We start from the raw sequence: 19620 nt of genomic DNA, 5'->3' as shown, positions 1-19620 counted from the left end.
CGATTAGATTTCTTATTGATCCCTCTGCACATTTAATGATCCATTTAACAAACTTAGAGAGTAATTTAACATCTCAAATACTACAAACCTTTACCTATGATGTAAGCACCAACACTTTGTGGTTATATAAATGCACATCTTCATGTGTTTGAGTTTGAGGGCATACTGGAGGTTAAAGAGTAAGTGTGTGTGTGTGTGTGTGTGTGTGTGTGTGTGTGTGTGTGTGTGTGTGTGTGTGTGTGTGTGTGTGTGTGTGTGTGTGTGTGTGTGTGTGTGTGTGTGTGTGTGTGTGCGAAAACCAGAGAGAGGATTTATAAAGGGCTGGGGCATTAATAACGAGATTCAAAGGCTCTCCAGTGTTCTGTGAAAGATGGAGGTCTTCCCCCAAGCTACCCATGGCCATTTTCATTCGTTCTACTGATTTCCCCCATCACCCCATCTGCCTCTCTACACCCACAATCACTTCTCCAGTGCTGACACAGCAGCAGGGCCTGCAGGGGGAGTTTCTTGAGTCTGTGTGTGTGAGTATCTTGAAACACATGAGTCATCTGAGTTTCTTTGCCAAAAAGAAAGCCTTCGAAATGGAGGTGTGTGGGTTTGTTTGCCATGAGCACCTCTGTTTTTGTGAAGGGAAACAGCCGCTGCGTCCGAAAACAAATACATCCCTACTGAAAAACAGTAGAAGTATGTCTGAATATTAGAAAAGTACTCAGATTTGTAGAGATTCTTAAGTGCGCATTCGATGGACACTTTACTATCCCATGAGGCCATGGGAGAGGAGTTGCGAATGACCGTGAAGCATCACAACTGACACTGTAGGTCACAATGACAATGACAACATTTCATTCATACTACATATACAGTACATATAGAACACACCTTTTTAACAACTGTGAAGTAAGTTTCAAACCAAATGTAGTATACAGTATGCGATTTTGGACGCAGTGAGCGTGTTCCTAAAGTATCCTCGACAATCCCACGATGCTTTCGTAATCTCACCAAATGCATTGAGAAGAAACAAAGTTATCGTTTAGACAAGCTAAAGATTATTAACTTTTAGTTTAATCTAAATAATGTTATTAAAGGGGCATTGAATAGTTAGTTAGTGTTTGCATCTGTGTTCTTTTTTAAGTACTGATACCACAATGGTGTTATGTCACATTTACCACTGGGAAATTTGTGTGAGGGAGAAAGATTCCCCATGCAGATTTCGCAACGGGTTCAATTTCGTCACCAGGATTCGCTACATTGACCAACAAAAAACTGCTTGGTTTTAAAGTGACTTCTGTGTAAGCAATGCTTGATACATCACTATACTACTGACAGCAAACAACAGAACTTTGTTGCCTGCGAAATTTCACGAATTTGTTCACAACTTTAGATGCTGCCATCTGTTGACATGAATCAGCATGATCGTCTCTGAGTTTTAAGTAAATGGCGCTGATACTTGTGAGTTCGAGAGAGCAGTCTCTGCAAAAAAAAATAAGCAACTTTGGCATCACTGCTCAGGATTGTCTCCATCATCAAATCTTTTCAACTTTTGTTCCTGTACTGATGTTTATGCTTGTTTTTTTTTTGTTTTTTTGTTTTTTTTTGTTTCTATCTTCTGGCTCCAGATCTCTCATTAGCCATGTTTCCATCCAAAGTTACAAATTTAACTCATGTGAAAAATTTGAGTACCGCAAAATATATTTGCAAATAAATCACAGTTTCCATTCCATGTGTTCAGGAGAACAAAATCATCACTTCCTGGAAAATTTAATAAAATTTCCTGGGTTATATTAGCCTGGCTAACGTCAGACCTCTTCTCATTGAGACGTGGTCTGGGAACCACATGTTCATTTCGTATTTGAGGCGTGGTTTACGAATGCCCAGAGCCGTTTATTGGGCGCTATGGATGTCTATCAAATGCGCCTGTACGTAGCTCATAGCCAATCGTTTCAATTATACCAGATGACGTATGTAGAGCGACAGAAATTCGACAAGGAAGAAGACGAAATAAAGTTGCGTTCTAAACTACTTAGAACACTATCTAAGGCTGCATCGAAAGGTAACTTCGCGTCTGATTCCATGTTGGATCCATAGATATAAACAAACTGCTTCGGTGTGTCGCATAGACGTCATCATCGTCTTGCTGCTCCCTCCCCGTTCTGTGATTGGTTCCCTTTTTGAGGGGAAAATCTGGTCCATGGTGTCCACGCTGCCTAGCAGCGTGAATAAAATCGCGCTGCGCTCAAGGCAGCATGGGGAAACCCAGGCTAGGGATATATAATAATATGAATTATTATTATTAAATTATTTACATTATTTATAAGTCTGAGATTTCCATATGAGGTCAATCATTTCACATCCAATTCTTCTAGATCCAAACAGTCTGATCAATGTGAACCAATCACGTGAACGAGTGGATCTCTGAGCTGGTGTGAGTGGAGGCGGGGCTAATTTGCATATTCATATAACAGTGTATACTAAATGAGGCAAGGGTGAAGAGTATACATTCAAGCAATTTTAAGGCATTAAAATATGTTCTCTCTCTAGATAAGGTCGATGATGAATTGGAGATGACAATGGTCAGCCATCGGCCGGAGGGTCTCGAGCAGCTCGAGGCGCAGACCAACTTCACCAAGCAAGAGCTACAAGTCCTTTACAGAGGCTTCAAAAATGTATGTTCCCCAGCATTTCTCCTTCAATCCCACATCAGCACATTAACTTTACACAAATTTCTTTTGACACATTTTCACAAGCTTATAGTGTTTATGTAATACATCCTTACGCCTCAATATCTTCTCTTATGAATCATCGCATCTCATCAGCATATTCTGTCCCTGTGGCCCTGTTTGCATGTCTCATCTGTCTTTAAAACTCTGTAAACTCTTATTGTTCCTCTTTGCATTATCCAGTGTGTCACTAATCACTGTGCGCTAGCCTAAAGCAACAGTCAGCTAGTCATATTTCGCAATACCAACCTTCACATGCAGTATTATACACACACATAAACAGTCAGCAATACACCTACACAGCAGCTCATATTTGTTGCGTTAAAAAAAGCTTTACCAAACATACTGTGTAGTTCTCTATGGCAGTCCATCTACTTGTACATCTCATCAACCTATTTGTTTGAGCACTTTTAGTGTCCTTGTTACACGTTACTTGGATTTACTATAGTTATTATTACACTATAAATTATTAAAGGAGAACTCCGGTCAATTTTAACATTGAGCTAATTTTTTTGTAAATTTGGAGTGCTGTCAGTACAGAGAACAACGGCAAAAATCGGTGTTGCCTACACCGTGTTATCCTCTTTTTAAAAGTCCACAGTAGTCGATTGTCGAGTTCACACGTGTGATCATAGGTAACTAACTAACTGCGCGAACTCGACAATCGACTACTGTGGACTTCGACCGAAAACAGGAAATAAATACAGGTATGCGCGCTGGCTGAATTATTATCATTTTTATTCATATCTTTCACATCTACTGCAGTCAGATTCTCCGTGTTCACTCTGAAGGAATCACTCACATTGGCTGTGCACTTGTAATGACACATCAAGGATGTTAAGAAGCTAAAAGCAGGTTTAAAACTTGCCCCATTTAAGTCAACAGGGTGCAAATTTTAAAAAGAGGATAACAAGGTGTAGGCAACACCGATTTTTGTCGTTGTTCTCTGTACTGACAGCACTCCAAATTTACAAAAAAGTGAGCTCAGTGTTAAAATTGACCGGAGTTCTCCTTTAAATGCAACTAACCCTAATCCTAACCCTATAGTAAGTCGCTACAGTTCATTATTATTATTCATTATTACATGGCTTGGTTGAATTCTAATGTAGAATGCGGTCTGTTATTTCTTGATAACAGACCGCTGTTAAGTATAACACACTGTTGCCATGAAAAACAAAGCGTTGCTATGGACGCAGAATTATTCTAACTGTAGAGACGGAACGGACTAATTTCTTTAGCGGAAGCAATACAATCGTTTTTAAATCAATAAACTCCTTTTTAAATCAATATTTTGTGTAAAATTATTGATTTATTTGGCAGGTAGCCATGTAATAAGCGGGATAATGTAGAGCGAGGCGGTTGTTATAGCGAATACAACCTGTCGGGGTTGTATTCGCTATAACAACCGCCTCGCTCTACATTATCCCTTACGTACACTGTAACATGGCAACCTTAAAATGAAGTGTAACCCACTTTTTAAATTATATTATATAATATAGTTTTTATTTAACGATAATGTCTGCAGAGCTCCAGTTATCATATCCAATCTGCATATGCAGGAATCAGTCTCAAGCCAATAATATGAAGTGTTTTTTTCCCCCCTCAGGAGTGTCCAAGTGGAGTGGTGAATGAAGAGACATTTAAACACATTTATGCACAGTTTTTTCCACATGGAGGTACTTGATGTAAAATCCTTACATGCTTCTTACGATGGGTACATTTAAGTGTCTAATGTTTTCATCTGTTGTCACTGCTGTTCCAGATGCCAGCACGTATGCACATTATCTCTTCAATGCGTTCGACACCAGAAATAATGGATCCATAAAGTTTGAGGTATGAAGACTATGAGCCTATGTGCAGTCTTGGCACAGCATAATATTTAGGTGACATTGCACACAGGATTTATTTTCTCGCTCTCTCTCAGGACTTTGTGATGGGACTTTCTACTCTGCTGCGGGGGACCGTCAGAGATAAACTAGAATGGACATTTCATCTCTATGACATTAACAGAGATGGATTTATTAATAGGGAGGTATGTCATAATTAAAAAGGCAATTATAATAATTTATTAATTATCATAATAATTATCATAATTCAGTAACTAACTCAATGTTCATGTACCTCACAGGAAATGACGGAGATAGTGAGGGCCATCTATGACATGATGGGGAAGTACACGTATCCAGCTTTAAAAGGGGATGTACCGAAGCAGCATGTGGATACCTTCTTTGAGGTCAGTAATAAGTAATTATTTTGGTGAATCTTTCCAAAACATGCAGGTCATATTTTGCAACAAAGTGGGAAAAAAATGTATCTGGCCAAAACTGATGTCTGGCCTAGGAAAATTGACATCTTCACCCTTATTCAAATATACTATTAAATTTGTGCTTAGAGTCAATTGTTTTCTTTGTGATGAAACATGCCAAATTGTGCGGAAATAATTTCTGGCCAAGCTGTCATAATATATATATATTTTTTGAACATATGCAAAAACAAGAAACAAGAGCCAACAAAAATGAATAACGGATTATAGTCAATAACAAAAATACCACAGAATTTTTTTTATTGACTATAATAATTATTATGATAATTAATTATGATAATTTTCTATGCAATGTTTTGCATAATAAAATAAAACATGTAGCTGTAGTTTGCCTTTTTTGCCAAATAACTTTGTCAGATAAATACCTTAAGTTCAGTGTTTTGTTCTTCCCTCATATTTATACAAAAAAAATATTTTTATTTTTACAAATATCCCCTCATGACATCACTTTTGGCCACAACTATACACACAAGCATATTTTAGCAACATTAAGATTTTTAAGGATCTTTTTTTTTTAATTCCATACTCAGATGATTCTTATTAGATACTAAAAATGTTGTTCAAAATACATGTAGAATTAATTTCCTCATTCATTTATACATTCCTTTCTTTAAATTTGAGGTTAAACATGTACAGTATGAAGAGTGATATATATTCCCATCCCTGTGATTTTTTACAGCAAAAATGACAGAGCAACTTAAATAAATGTTCTCTCTCCCACAGAAAATGGACAAAAACAAAGATGGAGTTGTAACATTGGAGGAGTTTGTCATTGCCTGTCAGGAGGTATGTTCACATTACATGCTGTAAGTGATTTCAGCTGTTTTACATTTGCCTTAGTCTTAAGGTGAATTCAGAACCATAAGAATTATTCAAAGGAATAGTTCACCTAAAAATGAAAATTATGTCATCATTTACTCACCCTCAAGTTGTTTCAAACTTGTATGTATTGCTTTCTTCTGCTGAACACAAAATAAGTTATGTCGGTAACCAGTCAATTGATGTACCCCATTGACTTCCATAGTAGAAAAAAAGAGAAAAATTCTTTTTTTTCACGTGAAAAAGCCACATATAAATCTTATGCGATGTTCATGCAATGTGATCCAGTTTAAAGGGGTGGTATAATGCCCTTTTCACAAGATGTAAAATAAGTCTTTGATGTCCCCAGAGTGTGTATGTGAAGTTTTAGCTCAAAATACCCCACAGATATTTTTATGTATCATGTTAAAATTGTCACTTTTTGAGGGTGAGCAAAAACGCTTTTGTGTGTGTTCCTTTAAATGCAAATGAGTTGCTGTGGCACAGAGGGCGGAGCTTCAACAGCTCATGACCTTTTACCTCACACACACATGCACTGAATGTTTCAAAAACTTTTAGCCTTTTATGTTCAAACCGGATTCAGACAATGATTGAGAGACTCAAGAAGAAGTGACAACATGTAGAAGCAACAGGACATTTCTGAATGATTAGTTGATGAATTTATGTAGCTTATGTGTAGTTATCTTCTAGTCATTGATTAGCATATTCTGTCTGTTCCGGGGGCGGGGTTTATGTAAATTCTAGGGTTGGTGTTGTCACTTACCCGGGAGTAGTCATGTAGTCCCTACCAGCCGTTTGTAGAACTATAGAGCTGGTAAGTCCCGCCCATCCGTAATACCCCAAGTGGACCTCTAGGTTGAAAAATCGTCAATGCAAGTGAATGGGAGAAAATAATTATTTTCTGGTCCCGTTTGAATTGTGCCATGAATGTGAACATATGTTGTCTGTGAATTTTTTATATAACTTTTCATGTTACGAGTTTGACAGTATATGGTATGATTCTTCGGCTAGCAGTTGTGGAAAAGACATAACGAGAAAGACTACATGTCGCCTATGTGACGTCACCCCATAAAGTTGACTTACCCGTGGTTTTCGCCAACCTCAACGATTTTGTTCTCTCCCTGAAAGAAGGCGGTGAAGTGCACCAAAGACACAGCCATGTTTAGCGGGATCCGTGAGCTAGTGTCCGTGTGCGAGTGGTGTTGACGTTTCAAACGCGTCGAAAGCAGTGAAGAGTTGTAGTCCACAAAGTGCTCTCACACAAAGTCTAACCGTATCAAACTTCTACCCGCTAAATTGTAGCATTCTTTACACGAAAAGTTATATAAAAAATTCACAGACAACATATGTTCACATTCATGGCACAATTCAAACGGGACCAGAAAATAATTATTTTCTCCCATTCACTTGCATTGACGATTTTTCAACCTAGAGGTCCAGGGAGTCCTTAAAAAGCAATTTCTTTAAAAGCAAATATCTTCCTTTGCTTTGAACTTTGAGCGTTGTAACTTTGCAGATGTTGTTTATGCTCAAACAGCACCATTACACCCTAAAGTTAAAAAAAGTGAAATCATAATCAACCACCCCTTTAGCTGAAAAGATTATGCTGCCTCTGTGTGGTCAAACACATGAACTACATCTAAAAGTTTCTCTTTTTCTCACCAGGATGAAAATATGATGAGATCCATGCAGCTCTTTGAAAATGTGATGTAGAGAAGATCAACCAGAAGAAGAAAAGAACAAAACAGAGAGTGGGGAAAAGAAAGCAAGAGGGATTTTATGTTTAAATGTGTTATATTTCACTGGACTGAGTTCTGGGGGAACATTATGGCCTGAGGGAATCTGGGAGTCTTTAGGGTTCGTTTTTCTCTCTCTATTCAAACCTTGTAACATATTTAATGTTGTCTTTTGCTGGTGTTTTGGGAAACTATCAGCCCAGAATCCACCTTGATCCAGGCACAGAAGACTACATATGTTTGAAAGGCATTGTGCGATGATCAACACCCTTCTTCCCTGTGAAAACGAACGCCAGTCTCAAACTTTTTTTTTTCCGTTTGCTTGACCCTAGAGCTCAGGACTCTTGGTGTACTGGAACTGCAAATACAGCCTCTTTTCTTGCCAAAAGAGCTTGCATGATAAAAACCAGCAGATATGTTCCCTATGAGTTGCTTGAAAATATTCTTGGCCTTCAAAATATCTATTTATGTTTTATGGGGTTTGAGGAATACTCAATTGGATGTTGATTTTGTGTCTTGTGTTGTCAGAGTTGTTTGTTAATAATTGCTGTTTCCAGTCCGTCCGCTTATGTCTATTTGTCTCAGTACTTGTCAAGCCATTTTTGCCCACCAGATCATAGTGAATAAGGTGGGACAGAAGTTAAGTGTTAAGTCTGTGAGGAGTACTTAAGAGACTGACAATCTAGGCCCGGGATACTCTAATACCTTCAAGAAGGACAAAACAGTATTTATGAGAGAACAAAAACCCAGATTACTTATATAAAAAAAGGTGGTGGGGGGGGGGGGGGGGATATTTATATAGAAGTCGAGTGGTCAGGGTGAGTCGTAAGAAATATAAGCTATATGTATATAATTGCAAGTATGGTGCCACATGAAGAAATGTCCAGTGAGGGGAATACAAACTGTGAAAACTAACTATCAGACATATGCTGTGCAATTCAAATCTCAGTCAAAACTGATTAAAATGTTTGTGGAATAATATTCAGCTGTGTTTTTTATTATACTCTAACAAGGTTGGGTTCATTTTTTTTAATTTAAATGCTTGGTTCAGGTGCTGGAAGCATGAATGACATCCATTTATAGTGCATCATTATAATTATTATTTAAAAAAGAACTGTATTATGATGTCTCAAATTCATTAAATGTTTAATGCTAATCAACTATGTGGTTTTATTAAAATGTTTCACTGTGAATTTGATTTTTTATGAAATGGAGAACAGAATAGATCAACGGTTCTCAACTGGTCGGTCGAGTTTGCGACCCAACACAAATGGATGTCACGAACGGCAGTGAATAACCCATAGACTGTGGAATAACCTGACAAAGGATAAATAATAGTGTATAAGGATAGCAAAATAAATTGCCTCGTTAATTAAAAATAACTAAATAAATAAATGAGTCCTAATCAAACTACATAATTTGGCATTAATCTGTTACTTGGTAATATCACATCCAATTCTAATCTTTACACCTCAAAAAACAAAAACAAAAAAATCCTAGGCTTTATCAAATCCCTCCAGGGGACCGTTTCAGAAAGGAGGTTAAGTGAAAACTCTGGGTATGTTAGTAAGTAAGTAAGTAAGTAAGTAAAATTTATTTATATAGCACATTTATCACAGCAAAGCTGACCAAAGTGCTGAACAAAGTCAAAGAATAACATAAAATAAACAAAACACGATACAATAAAACAATGGAACATAAATAAAATAACCCTGAAATGAGGGAAACTCTGGGTTTTCCATTTCAGAATGGGAGGTGTGTCAAACCCGAGAAAGCAGAGTAAGTCAAGTCCGTTTCTGAAACAGAGGTAACTTATACTCACAGTCAGTTACCATGGTAACTTACTCTGTGAACCTAACCTGGGGTGCGTTTCCCGAAAGCATCGTTGGCCAACTATGGTCGCAAGTTCCGTCGTTACCAATAGAGTTCAATGGACATTGCGATGAACTTGCGACCATAGTTGGCCAACGATGCTTTCGGGAAACGCACCCCTGGTCGGGAGCATGTTTCCTAGGTAAACCCAGAGTTTTTCTTATGTAGTAAATGCATCTTGATTTAAGAATTTTTTGATATTTTGACTGGAAACAACAAGACAAAAAGGCTAAGTATTAAGCATTTTTTGAAGTGCAGTTCATTCACTCATTGTGCATTTTTCTATATAACATCGGAGATGCAGAGCACATTAGTAAGGCCACTGTATCAGAGCGGGAGGGAAAGTGTGCCTCGCTCTCACGCTCTTTCTGAGAGTTTTTGTGTTGTTTCCTGGACACAAACCTGTATGAGCCATCAAAGAAGAGATTCACAGGATTGCAGGTCAGTGGTGGAGAAATCGGTTTGAATGAGGCTAATCTGATAAATGACGTTCACTTGATAACATCTTGCTGTGACCTCTGAAAGTAATCTAATAATTAGAATTTCCTTTAGGATTTCCAGTGTGGTTGGATGCATTGATGACACACATAATCCCATCATCGCACCTTCCGAAAATCAAACATGGGAGGATGCCAGATGGAAGGGTATAGAAATATATGCCGTAATCACCACCTCAGCTGTTAAATAAACAAATTATTCACAATTTATTTGTTCATCTTTATTTCCTACAAATACAAAAGCAACAGTAATTATTTTTCCTGTTGGATTTTATATTCTTCCAATATTGTGTATCTCCTCCTCATCTATCAGTGGTGCTCTGCATTCTTGCTGTTGGCGGGGTAACTTAGAAGTCAAATGTTAATTTAATTAGCCTAAATAAAAAATGTAACAGGTTGGATTAGAGAACATTTAATTATGTGAAAAGAGTATTATACTACATGGAAACCACTGCGGCACATTGAAATAGACATTGAATTATATAGGCTATTTAATATGTTAAATGTTTGTAAAGTCATGTAGCCTAAAGCCATGAACCTTTTATGCTTAAAGATTTAACTGATTAAATTATGGTTTTACTGTTAATTTTTGTTTACCATTTTTAGTTGCTGCCATGTTCTTTTTTTTTTTTTTTTTTTTTTGCCTGCGTGGGATCCCATGAAAATGAGTATTAATTAAACTTATCTTTCTGCCAGTTTTCACCTCTGATATTATAACAGTGATTAATAATTATACTTGTGTATTGACTCGGAAGTATGCAGGCGTCTTTTTTGTCGGGTGCTTTTGCCATGGTGAATCGTAATTTCGGAGCTCCATTGATCATGGCTTTTCACAGTCTGAGCCTACTCAGAGTTGATTGAACTAACTAAATTCAGAAACCAAAAACTCCAAATTGTCCATCTTAGGGTAAATCAACTCAGAGTTCAAGTTTTAACTCAGAGTTGGTTGAACCTCCTTATTGAAACAGGCCCCAGAACAATTTTGAATAGAAACAAAAAGTAAAATAAATGTGCATTATTTTTCCAATGCACAGAGCTCAAGAGTGTTATAAATGTAAATCTTTCACTTGGATAAATCTCATGCTCTACAGTACAAATCATACCCTAACTGTGAGTCTCAGTCTCTGGCTATGGAGTTCATTGATTGGCTGGACTGGAGGACCGTCCCATAATGGGCGTGGTTTACTCAATGTGGGTTAGTGTGTCCATCTCGCACTGAAAGTTCGACTCGCGACACAATTCAGCCTACCTACAGACACACATATAACTACAGAGATGGATCTCGAACAAATGGGTCCCCAAACCTTCTTATACGGTATGTAATACATTAAATACTTATCTTGATCCGTTCTGTGTCATACAGTCTATTAGATCACACGTATAGTACGTAAACGTGGCAATATGCACTTTTAAGTTAAGCAAACTGAGGATGGCGTAGTGTGGTAGCTTACCAGCTAACCCAAGTTATATTATCAGACTCAAAACTGCTTAAAAACACATGTTGATGGTTTAAGTGGTGTAACTACAGCGTATTATCTTGCTTAAATCCCTCGATTTGGAGTGACAAACTAAAGCACGTGTGCAGCATGAATTCGCACTAGCTAATCGATTAGCATAAGATTATGATCTCATAAGGGTAGTCAGCAGTTAACCTTGACAACATTTATGATCAAATTCGAAATAATCTTCTGAATTAAATGTATTTAAAGCAATGAAAACGGAACCCTCACAGCACAGCTGATGTCTCCCTGCACGCGCTCTCTAAACACGTGGACTGGCCTTGGCGCTCCAAAATGGCGTCACTCTACTACACGTGTTTGATGAGACAACGCATTCTGTGTAAATTTCGCTCGAGGGCTTGCTACTGAAAATTGTATTCTTCGTTATATGCGATAAGTTAATAGAATGTTCATTATGTAGTCTGTTTCCCCCCGTTTGTTTTCCTGACAAACATACCTGGATATTTGCTCGAATTACACCCGTGCTAAACTATTGGTACCAATTATCTCTATCTACTTAAACGTGCGATAGTTTAGAAAAACGCAGCCCCGATTTAAGCATTTTGTCTGCATTGTCAGGTCTGTAGTAAGATGCAATTTCAACATTAAAGAGCATCTCAAAAGCCTCGCCACGCGGACTTCCTTTCTTCCACATTTAAAGCCAGTTATGTTGCGGTAAAACACTGTTTGAAATATTCTCAAATAAAAGCGGTGCAACGTGCCATGCAGTGAACTGACGGCTATAAATAATTGTGATTTTCTTAGGATTTAGACCATATCAACGAATCCGTTCACAAAACGTGCGGAATTTTTTTTCACGAATCGAGTTTTATCAGACCTAGCGATTCACTGGCTCATTAAACCACGAAGAGCGTGCGTCATGGACCACGTGTCGACGGAAACGAATCACTGCATTGGTTTTGAGTTGCTCAAAAGTACTGGTTCTCTTAAGTTAGTTACACTACCCATTTTTAATTTTAAATAAACTTTTTGTTTGTTTTTGCAGGTTGTGAACTCAAGGCAGGCAAGGATGTCAGTTTTAATCCAGAGGATGATGATTTTGATCATCAGTTATCAGTCAGAATGGTATGTTACGTTTGCTGTCAGACCTCTCTGGGGTTGTTTTAAATGGTCCTCAATTTTTTATTAACATTTAAATGTCATACTTAAAGCATTTGTTCCTGTTCCTGCAGGCCTGCGTCGATCCTGCAACAAAAGATGAACTGAACGTTGTGGAGATTGAAGGGCAGGATGCGGAGGGTCAGAAGGTCAAAGCAGTTCTGGCCACACTCAGGCCTTCCACCCTCCCCAGTGTAAGCAGAATCAGTCATGTCATTTCACACACCTTTTGGTTGGGCTTGAGTTGATCTGGAATTGCTGTGGTAGATGTTTTTTTTTTGTTTGTTTTTTTGTTTTTTTTACAAAAAATTTGTATCTTAGGTGTCTCTGGGTGGGTTTGAGATCACTCCACCTGTTGTGTTCCGTCTACGCTCTGGTTCCGGTCCAGTTCACATTAGTGGACAGCATCTCGTCAGTGAGTACTTGATAATACTTGGTCTATGATTATTAACTGTCGTCTCAGATAAACGCATGGAAAACTGCTTTGGGAAGCCTCGGTAAAAATAAAAAATTGGAACCTTCCTTCTGTCAGTCATGGGAGGAGACCAGTCCTTTGATGAAGAAGAGGAGGAGGAGGAAGAAGAGGAGACATTGACAACAGGCAAAAAGAGGCCAGCGTCATTGACTCCGAAGCTTTCGGTAAGCTTTCAAATTAATTTATAGGATTCATTATGATGATTGATTTTTGTGGCTAATTTTTTAACTAACTTTCATAGAAAAAAATTAAGTTGGAAGAAGATGATGATGAAGAAGATGATGATGATGATGACGACGATGATGATGATGATGAGTAAGTGTTTTCTTCAGTGTTTTAGAAATGCCAGCTTTTTAAATGAATAAAAATAACATTTTACCTTCCCTTCCAGGGATGATGATGATGAGGATGACGACGAAGAGGAAGAAAGCTTTGAAGAGTCGCCTGCAAAGGTCAGACGAGTTATTCAAACCCCTTAAATCTTGTAGAATGTGTAAAGGTGTGATTAGAAATGCTTATTTCATATTTTCCCATTGTTCTGTCAGGTAAAGAAGACCCCACCCAAAGCACAGACCCCTGCACAGAATGGAAAAGGACCCAAGCCCAATACACCTGCCAAGCAGGTGAGCATCTCTCTTTCTCCTGAAAGAAAGTTGTCTAGTCTTGAGTTGCAGCATTTGCTGAAGTCTCTCTCCTCATTGATTTGATATTATGCTCTCACAGCTCAAGACTCCAGAAAAGAACAACAAGGGTGACAAGAAAGGACAGTCGCCCAAAACGCCACAGTCGCCCAAAACACCACAGACGCCACGGATTTTCACTGTCCCAGAGATCAAGACCAAGATGATGGCGAGTGTAGAAAAGGTTTGTTTTCCTTAACGTCCTCTCTGCATAAGTAGTCACAATGAGTTGGTGTATTTGGTAAGAAAATACCATTCCACACCTCAATGGAATACGGTGTAGTTGATGCATGGTATTCTTGCCAAAATAATCATACCTGAAGATGTCACTTTCAACAAGTTAAAAAAAAAATATTTATTTTTTGTAGGGTGTATCACTACCAAAACTACAGCCAAAGTTTGAGAACTTTGTGAAGAACTGCTTCAAAGTTACTGATGCAAAGGTATGTGTATTGCTGTTTTTCTTTGACTTTGTGTCTAAAACATAAGATTATCTAAGATTTTTTTTAAAAATGTTGTTTAATTCAATTGAAATTCATATGTTGGCCACCACCAAGTTTTTCAGATATTTGTTTTTAAATGGTTTTAATACATTTTGCAGCCTTAAAACAGGGTATAATAATGCGGTTCATGGAATCTTATCCGTGGAATGTGCCAGTTCTGGTATTTTACATGGGTAAATTACAATTGAGGACTTTTTAAAATCGAGTACTTTAATCAAGGAATCGTAACAGCCCTAGTTTTGATATACTTCGTATTCTGTGTGGTGGTCAGTTCGCAGCAGTGACAGAAATTATATTTTCCAATAAGTTTAAATTGATTTTTACATTTTATGGGCATTTTTACCTTCATAAAGGCTTTAAAAAATTTTTTTTTTTTAAAGAAACCTTATTAAATTAATGCATCATCTTTTGTGTTAAATTCTTATGTTTCATCAATGCATTCAGTTACAATAATTAGAGACAATAGGGCTGGTACCAATCAAATGAAATCAACAAAATTCATCTTTGCAATGCAGAGGAAACATGAAGTGGCATTTAGATGCATTTACACAGACTGTTTAATGCAGCTCAGAGGTGTCAAATGCACTTAACCTGCAGTGTCAAGTCACCTTCATTTATAATACAGATTGTTTCAAAGCAGTTTTACAGTGATAATAGGAAAATAATGCAAAAAAGATTTTGGCTGTACAGCAGCTCTAGAAGAAAGTCATCGTCTTGCTTGAGTACGTTTTTGATTAATTTCCGTGGTAAAAATCATTAGTTATTAATGTAGGGGCTGCTTACACAACACCATTTTCAACTAAACTTGTAATTTATTCTGGCTGTTCATTTGCACGACAACAACGTTTTGGTGGCCTGAGTGCACAAACTTTGAAGTAGGTTTCAAGGTTTTTGAAACGATACCGTTTACTCTGTGTAAACTTCAAAACGTGAATCTGTGAAAACGGTGACGGTATGCGCATGCGCAGCAAGTGTGTAGTCCATAGGTAAGTGCGTTTTGAATGCGTGGGGGCGCGTAGTATTTCTTTACAAAGTGACATTGCCAATTACTTGTCTGGCATGCAGAAGCGTTTTTAGTCGTTTCCATGGATCCGTGGGAATCATCGTGAAAACGTTTTCATCTGTACAGAGGAAAAAACCTTTGCCATTGAAAAAAAACTTGTCTGATGCCTTCGCAGGGGATGGTCTAGTTGACACTTTAGGGCTGCGTTGTGGTCGTGTCTAGGTGCAGATCCTTCGTCTGAGCTGGATAAGGGGCAGATCTGGCTACAAATGCATAAATGTTTTGATGCTTTAAAGTAAACCAAATCTTGATTTTAGAATTTTTAAAAAAAAAACATTTTAAATGTGAAATATTAAACCGCCAGTAGGTGGCAGCATGTGTGCACTCTCTAGGTGTGTCTTTGTGAAGTGAGGGACAAATTCAAAATTGTCAAAGCACAGTTACAACTAGGGTTGGGTATCATTTCTATTTTAACAATTCCGATTCTTATCGATTCCAGTAAGGTAAAAAAAAAAATACCCCTAAGATATCATTAACATTTAGTCTTATTGCAAAACATTTAATTGTAGCTGAATATCATGATCAAAAATCAACGGGCTAAAGAACACTTATACAAGGAACGATAGCCTAACAACTAGCCTAACTAATATACAGTGAGGAAAATAAGTATTTGAACACCCTGCTATTTTGCAAGTTCTCCCACTTAGAAATCATGGAGGGGTCTGAAATTGTCATCGTAGGTGCATGTCCACTGTGAGAGACATAATCTATAAAAAAAAATCCAGAAATCATAATGTATGATTTTTTTTTTTTTAACTATTTATTTGTATGATACAGCTGCAAATAAGTATTTGAACACCTGAGAAAATCAATGTTAATATTTGGTACAGTAGCCTTTGTTTGCAATTACAGAGGTCAAACGTTTCCTGTAGTTTTTCACCAGGTTTGCACACACTGCAGGAGGGATTTTGGCCCACTCCTCCACACAGATCTTCTCTAGATCAGTCAAGTTTCTGGGCTGTCGCTGAGAAACACGGAGTTTGAGCTCCCTCCAAAGATTCTCTATTGGGTTTAGGTCTGGAGACTGGCTAGGCCACGCCAGAACCTTGATATGCTTCTTACAGAGCCACTCCTTGGTTATCCTGGCTGTGTGCTTCGGGTCATTGTCATGTTGGAAGACCCAGCCTCGACCCATCTTCAATGCTCTAACTGAGGGAAGGAGGTTGTTCCCCAAAATCTCGCAATACATGGCCCCGGTCATCCTCTCCTTAATACAGTGCAGTCGCCCTGTCCCATGTGCAGAAAAACACCCCCAAAGCATGATGCTACCACCCCCATGCTTCACAGTAGGGATGGTGTTCTTGGGATGGTACTCATCATTCTTCTTTCTCCAAACACGTTTAGTGGAATTCTGACCAAAAAGTTCTATTTTGGTCTCATCTGACCACATGACTTTCTCCCATGACTCCTCTGGATCATCCAAATGGTCATTGGCAAACTTAAGATGGGCCTTGACATGTGCTGGTTTAAGCACTTTTTTTTAATAGATCATGTCTCTCACAGTGGACATGCACCTACGATGACAATTTCAGACCCCTCCATGATTTCCAAGTGGGAGAACTTGCAAAATAGCAGGGTGTTCAAATACTTATTTTCCTCACTGTAAATATCAAGCATTATTAAAGTCAAGTAAACACTAGTGGTGGAACGGATCACAAAATTCACGGTTCGGATTCACGGGTTTAAAATCATTCTTTCTGTGAGCATGCATTGGATGTGTGTGAGTCGTCTCGCTCTTGAATTGTTTAAAGTAATTTTGAAATCCTCACAAAGGAATTGAAATGTTATCTGATTCCTGACCTCAAGTATCCAATTCCAGAATTGGAATAGATTTTTCGATTCCCAACCGTAGTTACAACTATCACAATATTATCGTAGACAAAAGTATATTGCACACTGACACAATTAATTGGATGAAGAATGAAGGTCTTAACTGTTTTTCTGTTTTCGTTTTTCTCTAAGGTCATTGAGGAGCTCTGGAAGTGGAGACAAAATGTCAAGGAGAAGAACTGAAATCTTTTTTATCTTGCTTAAATTAAGGTTTTTTTTTTTTTGCCTATGATTTTACTTCGTTACCTGCAATTTTACGTTTGCTTGCCCCCCCCCCCCCCCCCCCCCCCCCATAATCTTCAGTTTTATGCAAATCCGTGCCATTCCTTGAAAAGACTTTACTCAGAACATGACCTTTTTCATCTTTGCAATCTGCCCTCTCCTCACCCCTGTGGTGTTGTCATGTCCATAGTGTAGCCTTCATTTGGCTGCTCAAATTTGATTCTGTGCAGAAGAATTCAACCCTCTAATTTATATGGAGAATTGTTGACTGTACCCGTCCATGATTTCTTTAAAATGACATGTAAATATGCATGGCATTCTGTTTAGAGATGCGACTGAAAAGGTGATTTATTGAAATCTTGAAATGCTTGACCTGGTGTTGCAATCCATGAGTGGGTTTCAGAATGGTATCAAGGATGAATTGTAGTATATCTGCAGGTCATGTTTCGTTTTTTGTTTTGTTTTTTTTTTTCTTTTTTTTTGTAATTGTCAACATCTTGTAACATGCTAGAAGGTGGAATGTATTATGTTTGGGATTGAGAATTAAGAAATCCAAATGTCAACAATGTGCATTTTAGGTAATGTCACAGTCTGTGCAGCTAAATCTCAACAGAATCAGTACTCAATCTATGACTGCAGTTCAGGTGTGGTTCTCTTGTTCACCTTTTTTGACTCCTTGAATCTGTTTAAATGCAAATAAAGTTTATATTTAACAGGTTTAAACCCAGTTACTGTGTAGTGTTTTGGACGAAAACTATTGGATGAACAAACCTATTCATGTGTGCGTGCGAACAAACATATAGCTATAATATATTTTTTGTTGTGCCATCTCCCAGAAATGAGTTTTTGCAGGATGGGATATCTGTATTGGTGTTTTTTTACTTTCAGTTAACCCTATTGAAACAGTATGTTAGTCTTGGTTTGTCAATTGTAAAGTTATATATTTAATTTATTGAACAATATAAACTTAAACTATAATAGGACTGGTACAAAATAAGAGACAAATCTTAGACAGCTTCATAAAAAAAAAATGGCATCAGATCATATTACCTATATCAAATTACAAAAGATTAATGCAAATTGTCCCATTAATTTTAAGAATGACAGTTCCTTATGAAATATGTATACGTTTGGCAGTGTTTTCAGAAATCTATTCATGTAAAAAAGTATTTCCCAAGAGTAATTAATTGCTCATGTGATTCATCTTTCATAAACATATGAAATATTATTTTTCTCTTTGTTAATGCAGGTAAATCTTCAAATTTAGGAAATAATAATTTATGCAAATAAGTACAAACAGTAATGCAAATCCTCCCAAAAGGCACTGGCAAATTTACAGTAAAAGAAGTGATTTATTTTTTTGATCAACTGAAAAGGAGCAATTGCAAACATCAAGACCAAATCAACATCTTAAAAATTCCCTGAAAGGACTCCATTAAGATTTTTTGTGTACTTTCTTTGTTTTTGGTGAAATTGGAAATTTAAAATATTTTGTTCTTAAAATCTTAACTTCAACAATTGTAAAGTTAAAAACCATTGAGAAAAACTGAAGGGCGTCACTTAGCTTCAATGGTATTGTTTTCGCGCGCAAAATGTGAGGTTTCCGTTACTACTAGCCTACTGCGTTTAAATAAATAAATAAAACATGCACAAAGTCAAACAATCTCTTTAATGAAAAGTTTAATAACATGTCATGTTGTTCATCGGTGCCACTGTGGTTTGCCATTTTGGCAGACAAAACATGGTTATCAAATGTTTCAAGGAATTTTTGAATACGTATATGTTGTTCTACACCTTTGTAGAAGTTGAATCGAGTTTGATTATTTCAATGTATTTCTGTTAATATAGCTTTGATATTTTTATTATACGTTTAACATACTATATTAAATGTTAAATTCTCATTGGAAGGTTGCTCCTGTAGACTGACATAAGAGCATTTGCACATGAGAGCCAGCAGAGGGCAGTAAAACACCACCCTTTACAAATCGATTTCTAGGCTAGTTGAGCAAGTGATGTCACTACTGTAAATGTGGAAAGGAGCCAGGAATACATCCTGTGTAAATTATCCTGAGCATTGAGTCTATATCACTGAAGGCTTTCTCAGATGACCCCGACTCAACCGTGCACGTCACCAGTCAAATAGGCCCTGGCACAGGTCACTGCTAACCATCTATCCACAAAGAGCTGTGGCGAAACTCCACAGGTTCACCCTGCCGAGGCTTCGACAGCATCATACTGTAAGGAGTCTGTTAAATCACTTTATAA

General features: G+C 37.5%; 2 protein-coding genes across 4 annotated transcripts in view; both read left to right on the top strand.

Moving 5' to 3' along the window:
• The window catches only part of kcnip1b (Kv channel interacting protein 1 b), a 47388-nt gene extending 39621 nt beyond the window's left edge, over positions 1-7767 (top strand). For all 3 annotated transcript variants that reach the window (XM_079861003.1, XM_079861005.1, XM_079861004.1), the window contains exons 2-8: positions 2539-2663; positions 4324-4393; positions 4480-4550; positions 4642-4749; positions 4846-4950; positions 5764-5826; positions 7525-7767. In XM_079861003.1, coding sequence (XP_079717129.1) covers positions 2539-2663; positions 4324-4393; positions 4480-4550; positions 4642-4749; positions 4846-4950; positions 5764-5826; positions 7525-7572 — 590 coding nt within the window. In that variant the 3' untranslated portion in view covers positions 7573-7767. The remainder of the gene's footprint in view (positions 1-2538; positions 2664-4323; positions 4394-4479; positions 4551-4641; positions 4750-4845; positions 4951-5763; positions 5827-7524) is intronic.
• A 3362-nt stretch (positions 7768-11129) lies between these two features.
• On the top strand, positions 11130-17825 carry npm1a (nucleophosmin 1a). The gene is made up of 11 exons (XM_079860842.1): positions 11130-11279; positions 12470-12549; positions 12657-12776; positions 12904-12997; positions 13115-13221; positions 13299-13372; positions 13449-13509; positions 13603-13680; positions 13781-13921; positions 14106-14180; positions 17266-17825. Exons 1-11 carry the CDS (start codon positions 11240-11242, stop codon positions 17314-17316), a joined length of 921 nt encoding a protein of 306 aa, XP_079716968.1. The 5' UTR covers positions 11130-11239; the 3' UTR covers positions 17317-17825.
• The last annotated feature ends 1795 nt before the right edge of the window (positions 17826-19620 follow it).

The sequence above is a fragment of the Squalius cephalus genome (genome assembly GCF_949319135.1).
Source record: "Squalius cephalus genome assembly, chromosome: 24".
Lineage (NCBI taxonomy): Eukaryota > Metazoa > Chordata > Actinopteri > Cypriniformes > Leuciscidae > Squalius > Squalius cephalus.
The sequence above is the reverse complement of the archived record's forward strand: the minus strand, read 5'-3'. Positions and strand labels throughout refer to the sequence as shown.